Source organism: Gavialis gangeticus, unplaced genomic scaffold (genome assembly GCF_001723915.1).
Source record: "Gavialis gangeticus isolate Ggan-Ray unplaced genomic scaffold, GavGan_comp1, whole genome shotgun sequence".
NCBI lineage: Eukaryota > Metazoa > Chordata > Crocodylia > Gavialidae > Gavialis > Gavialis gangeticus.
Genome location: NW_017729012.1, coordinates 9,941,066 through 9,956,613, shown reverse-complemented (window position 1 = coordinate 9,956,613; position 15,548 = coordinate 9,941,066). Strand labels below are relative to the sequence as shown.

The window sequence follows — 15,548 nt, the reverse complement described above, 5'->3', positions numbered from 1 at the left end:
GTAACTCAGCCCTATTACGGATTAAATGAACCTGGCTGTTGGCACCATTAGTTGCTAGAGATGGTCACATGTATGGTTTCCATCCACAACTGGCAGAAACCACCGCTTCAGATTCTGCTGAGTCCGTCAACCTGGACCCGAGATGTAGGCCGTCTTTAGGCGATGTCCTGAGTCTGAGGAGTTGGGCTCTGTCCCTGTAGAAAGTTGTTTCCGTTCTGAGTTGGGGCGTTGAACAACATATTTGGAAATGTCGGTTGCTATATCACTTGGCATTCGAGCTGACCGAATATGTCTCAAGTCTGTCGCCACTCCTGTCGGGTCTGCGTTCCTACCCTGGGGGGTGGGCACATTTCAGAAGAATGCCCTACCTGTTCAGTCTTTTGCAGACTTGAATCGGTGGCAGTGACTCTTCTGTGCGTTAGTCCTGGAGTTCCTAGCAGCTCTTCTTGTATTCCCTTCGCAGACAGCCCCTCTCAGCAGGGACCCTGTTCTCTTGGTCGAGAGCTAAAAATTATCCAAGCTTTTTGAAGTCAGAAGTCTCTATATTCCCAAGCTGGCTCAAATCGAAGCACTTACTGCATCTTTCTCTTCTGTATCTCTAGCTCTGACTCTACAGACTTAGCAATCTGTTGTCCCGTAAGACCAGAAGTCTTTCTCTTTGGTCGCCCCCTTCTATCCCACTGCCTCGATCTCTTCCAAAGCGCCACTAGTCGAGCTGCTTTCATATTCCTGGACTTTATCATCATCTACATCAGCATCTTAGTGCAAGTCTCCCCGTTTCCCCTGTCTGTTGCCTATTGTATTTCTGCCGCGCGGAATGCAGGCAAACAAGCCAGACAATCGGACAAATCGCTGGAATACCTCAAAGACTGGAGGTCATGTTATAACTATTTGTTTTTCCTTTTTCCCCCCTCATCCAGCCCAGAAAGCAAACGTTCCAAATAAGGAGGTGGGAGCAGCCGCTCTGCTGCCACAAAAATAATTTTAGCCTTAGTTCTCCGTGAGAAGGACTTTCTGTGGGCTGGAATGACCTGTCTGGCTTCAGAGGGTCGGGGAAATGAGAGAGATGGAGCCTTAGACCTTCCCAGGGAGAGGTGGAGGAGCTAAAGTAACTTCTGAGGAGCCTGTTTAATAAAGCAGGGTGGCACCAGCACAGGCGTGATGACGCGGCTGGGCACCCAGGCAGCTGTGACCCATGGTGGGGCAGCAGCAACTTCTGCCTGCCGCCCTCCCTCGGAAGTCGGTGCCCAGGGTGGCTGCCCCAGTCTCCCCACCCTAGTTATGCTACCACGTGCCAGTTCCTTCACGAACGGCAGGGTCTTATCATTTGTGCTATGTCGGCACGTGCAAGCTCCGGCCAAGACCGCACATCCACATCACACATCCCATCCCAGAGTTCCTAGGTTTTCCATGGGCCCCTACCTGTGTGGTCTCTTCTTCTGCTCATCCTATTGCAAGTTGCTTTTGCTCAGTTGAGCAGTTAGAGACCTTATCTGAGCCACTGGCTGGAGCAGTTCGGTGGCCATCTCCCCAGGGCCAGTTTTTATTTGGCTAGGGTCCTTTTGGGTCCTCCCAAGATTAAGCAGTCCACAACGGTGTGGGCTGCATGACTGATATTCTCCAAACACGTCCATTTGAGGGAGACATGCCCGGCCAAGCCTACCTTTACCATGTGCACTGTTGCACCCAGGCCGGGGCCCAGGCGGCAGTGTCCTTTCTCTGGGTCTAGCCTGAGCAATAGAGGGAGAGCACCATCCGCTCCTGACTTCCTGAGATATTCCCAGTGGCACAGCCAGCGAAAAGCATTGAAAAACACAACCCGCACAGCAGCAGGACGCTAGCTGTCGTCGTCCCCCTGCTTTACCTGGGCCACGTTCTGCACCAGTCAGCCCCATCACATAGCCACGAGACATAGAGCAGCCTCGCTCTGCCTTGTGCCTAGCATGAGGTTGACTGCATAGTTTTAGTAATAAGTTAGACAAGGATTTGTATGGGATGGTGTGGACAGGGATGATGGACCCAGCTGCCATCCTTCTTGTTCAAAGCTCCAAGAAGTCTTGGAGTTGGTTTAGAGGTGATTTACTCAATCTGTGTCATTTCTCAGTGTTGTTTATGCCCCGCAAGGTTTGATAGGGCTGTTAAAATATATTCTGCCAGCGCAGCATGTGTAACAGCATTCACATGTAGGGAGCTGGGACTGTGCTAAAAGCTCTGTCTGTCTAGATCAGTGCAGAGCAGGGTTACTTGCGTGTCTGCCCTTCTGCTTATCAGTCACTAATATCTGCTCATTCCTGTGCCTTGATGGAGCATGTCTGTGTCCTGCCAGAGCTGGCTGCTAATGGGGTTGCAAAATCTCTGGGGAGCAAAGGAGTCATTTTCTGCCCATTGCAAATGCTTGAACGATGCGTCGTAAGAGGTGAGAGAGGCCCTGTATCTGCCTGGCAGCGGCAGTGGAAATGGCTCACTTCTAAAATTGTCTGTTAATTAAAGTGCTTCGTTGCAGCACTGAACAGGGGCTATACAAACACGTGGCCCAAGGCATCTGCCCTTGCACTGTATCCCAGACTGCGTGCCATCAGTGTTAGCTGATTACTTAGTTGGCAGCCACAAGAACATGGGGCCTGGAGCTTGGCAAGGGCACACGAGCTTTGCTGTGCTCTGGCACAAGTATCCTTTTGGACGCTACCTGCTGCTTACGACTCCACGGGGTGTAACAGAGCAGCATACTGCTGCACCGAGAGTCAGATCATAATTCTGCGCACTTTTATTGTGCCTTTCCATCAAGGGTCTCGGGGCTCCTCTGCATCTGAAAGTTGTGGGTTAACCTGTCTTGCATATAGACATGGGTCCTTTTGGTGGATCACCTGGTGTTTTAACACATGGTGGGAGCAGGTTGCAAAGGTAGGAGGTGCGTGAACCTGCAAGATAGCGTGGGTGTATGCATCCCTACTCTGACAACCAGTGTGCATCTGCCATGTTCTCTGACTAGTACTACATGCTTCATTGCAGCTTCTCCAGGTCATCCTGCCTCCTTACCTATGTGCCCTCTGCTGCTCTGGGGCCATCTCAAAAGGAGGTCACTGCCTTGCTGAGCTGTGGTATACGGCCACTTACTGTCCTCTGTGCTTCCAGCTCAGAGCTCACGTTTGCATGATACTGCCTGTTATTTGGCAGCCGTGGTCTGCACCTTAGGGTGGTCCCACCCTGAGATCCTGGGCTTTGTTGCATTCAGGGCAGATACACGTGTGCGTCCATCTGAACAGCAGTCGCCACTCACAGGGCAGCCAGTGCCGGAGCCAGCCAAGGAGCTCCAGCTTGGCTGTAAGAATGCTGCAAGGACTCGGGGAGAGCTCAGATGACCCTCAATTACTTTGAGGAACAGGAAGGCGTGTTTGCTGAGAGCCCCCCCAGCTCAGAGCACACATCCTGCAGACTCCCCATCTGATCCTGGAGTCTGGGTGAGCCCCAAGACAGGCACCCTGAATCGGCCAGGGAAGGGCTCAGTGGCAAAGTGGCTAAGGCCTTTTGCTACAGATCCAGAGGTGCGAGTTCCAGTTTCCCTGGAAAGCCGCTCCCTGAACCCTGCTGTAAATAGGACCTGGCCATTCAGGCTGGGGAATCCCAAGCAGCCAAATACAATGGCAGTGGCCTCGCTTCTTTGTGTGCCGTTGGCTACAGAAACAGGTGTGTGTTAATTATACCAGCCTGTAGGGCCACTTGCCTTTGGGTGTAACTTTGACCCCCCACACACACATTGTGAGTGTGCAAACTCCATCTCTCTAACTGTGCAGACTGGTTGCTGTGTCCTGGCACGCCCTGAGATGCTGCTCAATTCCCCCCTCAGGAGAGCGGTGCCAGGTGGGCTATCAAGGAGGCTGTCAGAAGAAAAGGCAGCTCTCTTGTCTCTGCAGACGCATACAAGGGAGAAAGGCTGGAATTTTTCCTGGCTTCCGGTTTCATGCCTGCGCTCAGCTTTCCACCAGCAGGAAGTATCAGGAGGTAAACTGCCCAGTTTGTCATACATGAACATTTAAAGAGGTGAGGGATTGCCTGGCATGGAGAAGCATGCCTCTCTGGGTGGCTGCCATGCAGAAGTCTCCAGTGCACAAAACCACAGGTGTTAACAATTGAGAGCTTCAGCCAAAGCTCATCTGTAATTTGAGGTAGAGACTTTATGGCACCCTGGCAGTCTCAGTCCTGCACCAGCTGTGTGGAACCAGGTTGTATCTCCTGACTTGCCACTGACTCTTCAGCAGAATACTTTCATGCTATTTGGGCTTGCACCACCAGCTGATGTCCCCCAGAAGAAGGGCAGCCTTCAGGCTAAGGTAAAAAGACTGTTGCTAGTATGCTTTTGATGGACCCCTACACCCATCACCACCCACCATCTCAAGCTGCATACACCATAGCTGGTATCCTCTTTACCTAGCCATTCATTCATTTTTGTTGGTTTTGTCCCCCATCCCACCAGCATAAGAAAGGGAACTGGTCAGAAAAGGGAGGGAGAGAGTGAAAAAGGCAAGTCTGTCGCAAACGCGGCTTTTGGGGAGGACTGTGGGACAGAGCCCATAAAAACACAGTCACTTGTTTGCAGACGCCTTTTGTTATCTTGCCGTGTTAATGACTTTTAACTTTGCAGCCCTACCATGCTTTGTGGCCATGCAATAATTTATTTTACTGCTCTCAACATGCAACGTGTTCACTGTTGCTTGTTTAAAAAAAAAAAAGCAACCACAGAAAGTATTGTACCATTGCAATCTGAGTCATGCACTGCACGGTTCACTGAAATGTCCAGCCTCGCCATATTAAAGTGCATGCATGCACTAAACTAAACCTCCCACAAAGCACACAGAAATACCCACGTACAGCAGGAATTGTGGCCTTCTTGCACCTCTGAACCCTCACAGGGGAAGACGTGCGGTCATTCTGATTAATGTCTTGCACAAAAGCGCGGGTATTCTTCACAAGTGACTCCTAATCTACGCATAGAAACACAATGGATCTGCGTCCGTCCACCTGTAAGATTTTCTCCCTTGCTCTCGCAACACGCTGTGCAAAACAGAGTACACAGCTATCATAAGAGGCAGATATTTCTTATCTGCCCCCCAGCTTTGCTATCAGGCATCCACTGGCTTTCTGCAACTACTCAGGTTATAGTTAGAAAAAAAAAAAAAAAATGCTTTTTTCTGTGTTGCCAGCATACAATAACAGGCTTCATAAGCCAAGCAAGCAGAGGGTATGATGGATCTCAGACCAGCTCTTGTGGCTTTAAGCATTGCCAAGATATTTGCCACCTTGCCTGGTCCTTGCCTTATCGGTATTAGTCATGTCTGCAACTGCCAAATCCCGCAGGCTTCATTTCTAAGCAGAGGCCCTAAACGAGGCAGTGATTTCAGCTGACTTGCATTCCAGCCTGGAGCCAGGGAGTTGTGCCCTTCCACTGGGTGCCCCTCACAAGCTCCTGTGACAGATGTGGGGAGCTTAGCACAAAAATAGAGTGGAAGCATAATGAGGAAAAGCTGTGAAGTGCCACCCGAAGCATGCCTTCTAAGGGAGAAATGCTGCAGCAGGCCTTAGCAATGGGATTGAAATGGCTCAAGACCATCTTGACGAGCCAAGCCTTATCTCATTAAAGTCCTGCTTTTGGCAAGAACTGAAAGGCAGGGAATATCCACTGGCAGAGAGTGCTGTGAGCTGGAGAAGGAAGCAGCAGGTGGGAGCCAGAAACCCTTAGTTTTCTTATCCTCCCCAGGAGACCTGCATTTTTACCTCCCCGTGCCTCTGTTTCTCCACCTGTAAAGCAGACATGACAGTTGCCCGTGTCAAAGGACTTGAGGATGGCTCGGTCTGGTCATATTAAAGCACTTTGAAAATGCAAAGCAGTGCTTTGCATCACGGGTTACTTCTGAATAACTGAATAGAGTAGCAATGGCATCCCCGAGTGAGAGCAGGCAGCCCCCCAGGAGCCAAGAGCCCTCACGACAGCACCTGCTCCAAAGGGCAGCATTGATCAGAGGCAGGTGGGATTTGGGGACAACAGGGAACCGGAGCTGTCCTGCATTTCCAGTGCTTTGGGGTGGTCCTCAGCCTGGCTGCGTTGCTCTGCAGTGGCCTCAGGCTGCGGGACTGAGCAACCATGGGGCCGCTCCATCTGAGGTGGGGAAAGCATCCTCCATGGAACGAAGTGTAGGGTGGGGCTTGGAGTGCACCTTGGTGTATGTTCTGGGGTGCCTCCCTTCCTCCCTTGTCTTTGCAACCTCACAAGGAGGCATCAGGCACGTGAACAGCAGGAGAAAGCAGGCAGGGTTGTCAGTGCTGAGAGATGGCAAACACATGGTGATTTATAGGGAACAAGTCAGCAGAGCATGGAGCCTGAGAGCCCTGCTGGCACGTTCAGCTGGGTTTGAAGCCTGTGCTGCTTGGCACGCTGGTGAAGTGCAGCCTGTACTGGTTAGATGTGCTTCGTTTGGATACTTATGGCTCTCTTCTGTGAAATCCTCGTCATCATGCGGTGGGAACGAGAGGCCGGCTGGACCTGGAACGAGAGGCTGCCTGGGCCGGCCAGCAGAGCTGTTGCGTTGTTCTCAGGGACAGCGTTGTTTCATCGCAACACTGGGCAGGTGCATCAGTTGTGACCACATTGCTCCACATTGTAACGCAACCTCCTTGTTGGGATTAAGCTGGCAACGAGGTTGTGTCACTGGCTTTGAGGGGCCCAAACTTGCTGCACATGGAACAGCCCATGGCAGGGGGGTTGCTCCTTTTCTGTCCTACCGTGGCTCAGGTGTGCCCAGGTGGAAAAGTGGCTGTGTTGCCCAGGCCCGCCAGCTGAAATAACCCGTACAGTGCGTCCTGCCCCAGCTCTGACTGTATGGTTTGCAAATGGCTGTAACAACCCTCGCGCTTAATAACTGTCCAAGAAATAACACGGGGCTTTAAATTCTCTCCTCGGCCTGTGCCCATCTATTTTCATCCCTAATGCATTTCCGTGCCTGAAATCTGTGGTGTGATTATAGTTGCCTTGACCGTGCTCTACACACGTGGCAGGTAGCTGTCGGCTTTGAGCAATGCACCGTTGAGCGTGAAAGGTTCGGCTAAGGTTCGGACAAGGCCCCTCACTCTCTGGGGCTCCCGCATTTGAACCTCCGTGGGAGAAAAACTGCATTAAGCTTTCCTCAGCTGGGCGTGACACTTGCCTCGCATCACACAGACCATTTCGTTTCCCCACATCCTCCGTCTTGTGGTCTTAGTTGCATAGAAACCAAGGGCCTCATTCTCCCCCTGCGCTGGATGGGAACGCAGTTGAGAGGTGCCAGCCCTTGGCTTAGGTAGTGGGACCCTCCCATGGCTCGAACAATGCACCTGCACTCCCCTAATGTGACAAGGGAAGTGAGCGTGAAGCTCCGGCGTTCCTCCGGCGCCCTTTGAAATGCAGTGGAAAAACAGCCATCTCTGCTTGCACTGCACTCCAAGGCGGCTCCCAGCTCCTCGGCGGGATGTGCTGCCTTCTCCAGCTGTAGATGACTGAATGCTGTGTGGGCTGTCTGCAGTTGGGCCAGAATATTCCTGCTATCTCTTCCCATAAACACTGCAGCCTTTGTCTTCTGCCTTATCATGCTTTGGCCGTAACAGAGAAGTTACTGTGCTTTTTCCAGAGAAAAGTCCTCTCTGTACTTCAAGGGGTATTTTCAGCCTGCTCATCATTCCCCCCCCCTACAGTGCTTATTGTTCTGGCTGCAGTGTGGGTGTGCGTGGAAGAAAGGAGAAGATGCCCCTGGTTGTGGGGGTTTCATAAATGTATTGCATTCCCTGGAGAGCTGCTGAGCAAACACTGTGTGGGCAACCTTAACTCTTCAGCGCCCCGCCAGATCTTCGCTGGGTCTTTCTCAGTCCTGGGAGAATCTGGGCTCTACTTGTTGTGTAACACGGGAGCCAGAAAATCATGCAGCAGCTGAGTTTTAGTGTCTCCCCTTGGCACTAGTAGCCCTTTGCATGTATAGGAGCTTCATGTGCGTCATCCAGAGAAAGGCTTCCAAATCCTGCAAAACTTAATTTCTTCCAGTGCTTGGCTAGGATATTTACAGTGCGAAAAGTTCTGGGTGAATTCCCCATATTGTTTTCTGCATTGCTGTGAAGCTGCGGAGACAGCATTTTCCTTGTTTGCCTTTCCAGTGGTAAGACTTTCTCTAGTCCAGAAACCCCTTGTCACCCGCTCTGTATGAGGACCCAGCTCCCTTGCGGAGGACACATTGTCTAGCTGTCAGGTCAAGATGTTCTCCAATAAGCACAGGACAACATGCAAGAATATAACTGAGATGATGAGATTTTAAGATACCATCTCATGAACTTTGAAAGATGGAGGGAACTTCCATCTGTTAGTGGAAAGCAGGGATTCCTGGCTTTCCAGTGAGGCATGCCTTTGGTTTCTATCTTAGATGGCTCTCAGGGTCACATGCCTTGAAATAATTGCTGCTTCCAACCAAAAAAAACAAATGCAAGTCATCTCCCAATAAACCCAAGATGCTTTCTGTGTTGCAAGCAGCTCTCTGATCCATCTGCCCTTCGTATAAGTCAAGCGAACCATTGCTCCATTGAGCATGCTGGGAAGCAGTGCTAACCAGGTGGATTTTGGGCCTGTGAGTAACATAAGTTGCACCTTCCAAGCAGATTTTGAATTATTTCTTTGAACAAAAACCTGTCCCTGCCCATTATCCATCTCTACCTGTTGGTTTTCAGTTAATTTTCTTTCTCATTAAAACTCTCCAGTAGTGATTAAAATGCAAATATGCTAATTTTGTACACGCTGTTAAAACCCATTTTGATAATCAAAGCCAACAGCCTGTCCTTGGTTAGTGGGCTTTCTTTTAGGAACCGTTAGTCAGTTTTTAATTAAGCATCTCAATGCAATTAGCATAATGTACTTAAAATAATCAAAGACTCCTTTGTTTTTGTCATATAATTAATATCGTGGCATTTGGGGTTGCACTTTAAAAACGCTGTAGATTATGGTTCCCATTGCGCAACAAGCTAGGCCGGCAGGCTCTTCTTCTTTCTGGGGGAAGGAAGGAATACAACATAAAGACGAATGTCCGTCAAGTAGAAATCCAGATCTTTGGCTAGGTGTGAAGCTATTCAGACACCCAGGTGTTTTCTCCTGCTGGCTCTAGGCCATAGCTTTGTTGTTATGGATCACATAGATGTTGACTTGTCTGGCACATGAGGTAATTTGTCTCCTCTCTTCTGTCTTTTGCTTCAAGGAGCAGTTTCATCAGCCAAGCGCACGGGGATTCCAGCTCCTCGGGAGACCCCATCCACCGTCTCCAGAGAGAGGGCAGTGTTGCGTGGACCAGCTAACGCTCGGAAAACTCAGCCCAGCCCGACTTCTAGCGGCACGCCGACGCCTACCAAACACCTGCGCCCCTCGGCCAAGTCCAAGCAAGAAAATGAAACCGGGGAGAAGGCCATTCTGGAATCCCAGGTCAAGGAGCTCCTGGCAGAAGCGAAGACAAAAGACTCGGAGATTACCAAACTCCGGAGCGAGCTGAAGAAATGCAAGGACAAAGGCTCACCTAACTCTGAAGGGATCAATGCGTTAGATCAAAACTTAGACATGTTGCCACTGTCACCTGGTGACATGGACCCGCTAATACAGACTCTTCAGGAAAAAAACAGGACTTTTCAAAAAGAGCTTGCTAGCCTGGGGGAAGAAAACCGCGTTCTGAAAGAGAAGCTGCTTTATCTGGAGAACTCCCCTCTCTCGGACACGACGGCGAGCAGCGGAGGGGACAGCAGTCTCCCCACCCCAACCACCCAGGAGTCAAGTTTTGGAAGCCCAACGAAAAACCTAGTAAGAGGTGAACCTGATGAGGCCAGGCATCGTGCACACGGAGGAGCTTTACGCAACTCGGGTTCTTCTAGCAGTGACGTGACTAAAGCCTCCTTGTCGCCCGATGCATCTGATTTTGAACATATAGCAGATATACCTTCTAGGCCAGTGTCCTCAAACAGCAACCCCTTCAAGGGTTCCAGGTGCTCCACCTCAGGGAGTTCTCCAAATAACATCAGCGACCTTTCCGTGGCTTCGCTGACTGAGAGGATACAAAAAATGGAGGAGAACCATCACAGCACCGCAGAGGAGCTGCAAGCCACTTTGCAAGAACTGTCCGACCAGCAGCAAATGGTGCAGGAGCTGACGGCAGAAAACGAGAAGCTGGTGGAAGAGAAGGCTCTCCTGGAGAACTCCTTCCATCAGCACAGAGAGAGAACAGAGCAGCTGAGTCAAGAAAACGAAAAGCTCATGTCGCTCCTCCAAGAGCGAACCAAGAGCGAAGAAACCAAAGTGCAGGAGGGGAAGGTCCTGGAGCTGGAGCAGAAATGCACAGAACTGCTCGAGAAAGCACAGTTTGAACGAGAGAAGCTGCTGAACATCCAGCAGCAGTTAACCGGTAGCTTACGGAGCTTAGAAAGAGAACACCAAGATGCCCAGGAGGTGATCAAGGGCCTGGGAGAGGAAAACGAGAAGCTCGGTAGGCTTCTAGAAACAGAACGGCAGAGCAATAGCATGGTGACAAAGACTCTGGAGGACTGTAAAATCGCCTTAGAAGGCCTGAAGATTGAGAATGGGTCCCTCAAAACTCAGCTAGAGAGTGAGAAACAGAAGGCTGCAGAGATGAGTGCGGTAGGATGTACTACTGACAACTCTGAGGTGCAGGAGATGTTGAAAGTGGCCCATGCAGAGAAGGATCAGTTGGAGCTGGCTTGCACTGAGCTCAAGCAAGAGCTGTTGAAGGCAAGCAGCGAGGTGAAACAGGCCCAGGGGCTGCTGGCCAAGGTAAGGCAAGAAGAGCGCTACACTTTTATGCTGTGTGCCCTCTTTCCCTGCACCAAACAGAGGTGTCTTCAGGCACCAAACACCAGTAATAAAGTAGAGGTGAATGAATAAGCTCTAGTGAGCGATCAAGTCTATGAACTTTGCCTTCTTTTCTGGTGACAAATGATCTGCAGATGATTTTAGGGGATTTAAAATGTATTGCCTGTTCAGAATTTGCCAGCTGAATAATCCCTCCTTGCTAGGTTGTTTGTGAGCAATTCATGGTATTCAAGATTTGGTATCTGAGAGATGCGACTTAGTTTTGATGGCATGCACAGATCACATGATATTGCTTACTCAGAAAACAGAAACACGTATAAACTCCTAGAATAGTTTTTGACATAAATAGTTCTTTTTACAGATGCAACATTTTCTTTCTGTAGTATCTGGCTTAAAATTCACTGTTTTCACATCAATTCCTGCTAGCAAATGCATTTACTAGAATAGTCGGGGACCGAGCAAACACTCGAAGTGAATTAAATGTTTTGTTGAAGAAATGTATCTGAAAATGTTTTTGCTATTTAACCCAGCTCTGTAATCAAGGCAAACTCAATTGCTGAGGGTTAGTGAAGGACAAATGTTACGTTCGGGATAAATGGTGGAGACAGCTGGTTTATCAAATCATGAATTCCCTGACTACAGATCCCACAAATGTCACTACGCATGAGAAAGAAATGGCCGGATGCCTTTGAGTCAGTTGACTTCATGGTGCAGGGTCAAGCCCAAAACGAGATGTTTTGTAAAAGTAAGAATGTGCCTGTCTTGTAGTATCTTAATTAAATTCATGGGAGGAAGTATCGCATAGCACACTGGCAAACCTACAGGCTTCTGGTTAGAGTTATATGAGGCCTAAATCCTGTCTGGCAGGAGAATGGACTCGTTGGCTTGATCAGTCGCTTTCTTCTTAAATGTCATTTGTCTTACTTATGGGATGACTGGTTTCACTTGCTGATATTGCTGCATCCAAGACAGTATGCCGCTGCCTCTTTTCATGAGTTTTCTCCTCCTCACACATGGCTTTCCCTGTGCTCGCAGCCCCCCGGCAGTCTGCTGTCATCAATGGTGCAATTATCTGGACCCAGGTGTTGAGAACGTAGCTGCTCGGCGGGTTGTCACCGAGCAAGCGTAACTACAACGCGCGATAGCGATTAACATCCTGCACTGCCAGGGGAGCAACAAACAGCATCTACGGCGGTTCCTGGCGGGGGGAGGGCATCGTGGGAAGAACCATAGAGTTGGCTAGTTGCAGAGGAAGAGAGCAGTGCCAAAAAGCACCTCCTGCCCCAGGGTGATTTAGGAAATCCAGATGTCTGTTCAGCCTGCATAGGTGACCACAGCAAGTGGGGAGGCTCCCAGGGGCTTTGGATTTCTTGCTGGGGCTGATCTGTATGAAGAATAAATGTAAAACCTGTCCAGTGCTTGGACTCTGCCCTAAATTTTTATTGCTGGGTTTTGAAACCACAGATTCCCTCCCGTCAAGTTAGGTTGTTTCGTGTTGCTGCACCTTTGTGCCACCCAAGCAAGACCACAGGATCCTGAAGGCTTTTCTGCAGCCAGGCCCTGCCCGTGCTGCTCACTGAACGGGCAGCACCTACCTTGCTTTTGCATAATCCACTTTTTTCCATTTGGTGAGAGTCTCTCACTTCCACGGTCCATGGATGCGTGCTCTTGACGCCCGTGCCTAGGGGCAGCTCACAGGACTGTGTGCATTCACCCCTTCAGTAATTCCACATAGAGAGAGATTTTGATGATCCAGAGTGGCAGCAGGGAAATGTTAATCTGGATAAAACAGCTCTCTTTTAGGCTCCAGTTTTTCTCCACCACTCTCTTAACATGCGATTCATCGGTGGGGTTGTGGGGTTGTGGGTTTGCAGCTTTCAGCAGGCCACATCTGCTGTGGTGCAGAGTGATTTCATTTAAGAAACAAGGGTGGGTTTTGCAGCTTGCTTTCATTCCTTCCAGGTGGAGACAGAGTACAGTCAGCTGAAGGAGCTGTGTGACCGGCAGGCCGAGCAGCTCACCAGAACCAGCCAGAAGCTGCAAGAGAAAACATTGGAGTACGAGGCCGAGATCAAGAACCTGAAGGAGACCATCTTTGATTTGGAAGACCAGGTGGAGCAGCACCGTGCCATCAAGCTACACAACAACCAGCTCATCAAGGACCTGGAGAGTAGGTGGAGCAGACGCAGAGCTCAGGCAAATGTGTACAGGGGGAAGGGCTCAGATGCAGCCTGCAGAAATAACTGAAATGGGGGATTTTCATGTTGGTAACCTCCAGCTGAAAGGAGGATCACCCAGCCCAAGATGCTGGATTTTAAACTGGGCATGTTGACCTCCTTTGTAGAGCACTTGTGAGACTTACTGATGAAAAGCACTTATAACTTAGCGGCTATTATTAATTTTCAAGGCACGGGAATGGGAAAGTGCCACCTGGTGGCCTGAGCCTCTATTCTCCCGCCTGTGTTATACGGTTGCAGTGTTGCTGGGTTGATGGTCCAGGAAACATGCAATAAGCAAGGGGTTTTTGGCAACATCACTTATTACCCGTTTAAAACTGTATATGGTTGGTTCAATAAAAGAAGTCCCCAAAAACCCTTTGCTTCTTGCAGTGCTTTATGGAAAACTGAAAGTACCTAGTGGATACATACCGTGCATTTGATCCTAGTAATTCCCGTGTCTTGGACAATGTCCAGGAGCTGGCCATTCATTTCATATTCACTGTTGATTCTGTCCCTGGTATACTAACAGCTGGACACAGCGAGTTTTATTCAGTTTAATACTCCAGTTCTGTTCCTGCAAGCATAACCTAGAATGCTGCTTCGCCCTTTTCCTAGGCTGCCCTAGACAAAGTGTTGGCTGGAATGATCTAGGTGGGGCTGGTCCTGTTTGGAGCAGGGGGTTGGACTAGATGTGACCTCCTGAGGTCCCTTCCATTGTCTATGATTCTGTGATCAACGATTGCTCCATCATTGTCTGTGATTCTGTGATCATCCCACTCATCGTATTTTCCCTCCTGACTATTCCCAGGTAAAGTGATGAAACTGGAAGAGCAAAAGCAGGATCAGGAGAAGCAGCTGAAGGCTCTGACCAAACAGATGAAGGTGAGGCTCATGCTCCTCACCCGGGTGAAGGCTCCAGCTGCGCTTTCCCTGGAAGGCTAGCTTTGCCAGAGGCACCGCATGCTGCTTCAAGAGTCTCATTTGCAGGCTATCAAAACACCTAAACACACCTGTGCACCCCATTTTCACTCTCCTATTCGGTTCCAGCTGCGTTTGACCCATTCTTTGGCTAAAGGGGGAAAACACGGTAGAGACTGGTCTAGTCGCTTTGTTACCATTTGGCTTGGATAGCTTCTGTCAGTATGCTTGTTAAGAGGTGGCAGTCTCTTATCAGATGCCATTGCCCTCTGTCAGACACAGAATAACACACCCAAGTTATATCTGACTGGGTCCAGCACTGCCAAGTACAGGTGCCTGTGCCAGCACCAAGGAATCAACCTATTACTTTGGCATCTCAAAAGTGTTCCTTTACAAACAAGTAAGAATAATCATTATCACTTGGCATATTGCCTTTCCAAAGCCCTGCACACGCAGAAGATAACACAACAGTTCTTCAATAACAGATCGCTGACTGTCATGGCAAGCAAAGCCCATTTGCAGTTGGTGATAGAGTAAGCCTGCTAAAGTTCTGCTACAGACCTAAAGAAAACGTGGCTTTGTGTCTGTGCTCCGAAAAAGCCCACGTGCACACAGCCTCCGGCGTCAGTAGGAGATCTGTGTGCTGACATGGCCCTTAGTCTCCAGAAGCAACTCCTGGAATAAATATACCCACAAAGTACTACATTCCCATAAAAAAATGCTAGTGGCCATAAAGATGCCCATACCAGGGTCTAGAATTGCCAGCATCACCTGGTTCCTGTGTGTCAGAGCACATCTTGTCCCCAAAAGGGGGAGCAAGTAAGCGAGTGTTTGAAGCAGTTGAGGAAGAGCACCAGTGTCCCTTTCATTTGCAGCCATGGTCTTAAAAGATCCAGAGGCCTGGTGGTGCTTTCCCCACTTTGGAATTCCCGGTGCTATGTAGCTGTTGATGTGAAACGGAAATGAGCCCTGCTCCCCCTCACTTTCCATCGTGGCCATCCCGTCACACCTTTATTGAGTGCCAAGCATCTAAAACAGGCTGAGGACTGTTCTGAGGCCTTTCACAGCCTCCATCAGTGATTACTGATGAAGGAATCAGTCACATGTAATGCACCCAACTCTAGTGGGTCCATCCATCCTGATGCTCAGCTTTGGTGTATCTGCCACATTTAGGAGGATACAGAGGAGTGGAGGCGTTTTCAAGCCGATCTGCAGACTGCAGTGGTGGTGGCCAATGACATCAAGTGCGAGGCCCAGCAGGAGCTGCGTGTGGTGAAGAGGAAGCTCCAGGAGGAAGAGGAGAAGAGTGCCAGGCTGCAGAACGAGCTGGACGATGCGAAGGGCAGCAGCAGGTCGGTCACTCACAGGGATCAGGTCCTTAATCTCCATGACTGCAAATGTGGATGTAGACCGTGCTTTGCCTCTAACCATACTTTGGCCTGGACGTGCATGCTGTCTGTTTTCAATCCCTCTAGCAGGTTTTGTCTTCTTTTATTCTAAGATGTGTCTGGTTTTGTCTTTCTTAGGTCCTGTCCAGCTTT

The 15,548-nt window shown here is 49.7% G+C and overlaps 1 protein-coding gene across 5 annotated transcripts in view; it reads left to right on the top strand.

The window, feature by feature from the left end:
• Positions 1–15,548, top strand: part of SPECC1 (sperm antigen with calponin homology and coiled-coil domains 1) — a 153,298-nt gene that overhangs the window by 62,600 nt on the left and 75,150 nt on the right. For all 5 annotated transcript variants that reach the window (XM_019511215.1, XM_019511213.1, XM_019511214.1 and 2 more), the window contains 4 exons: positions 9,258–10,831; positions 12,833–13,040; positions 13,898–13,971; positions 15,181–15,359. In XM_019511215.1, the coding sequence (XP_019366760.1) occupies positions 9,258–10,831; positions 12,833–13,040; positions 13,898–13,971; positions 15,181–15,359 (2,035 nt within the window). The remainder of the gene's footprint in view (positions 1–9,257; positions 10,832–12,832; positions 13,041–13,897; positions 13,972–15,180; positions 15,360–15,548) is intronic.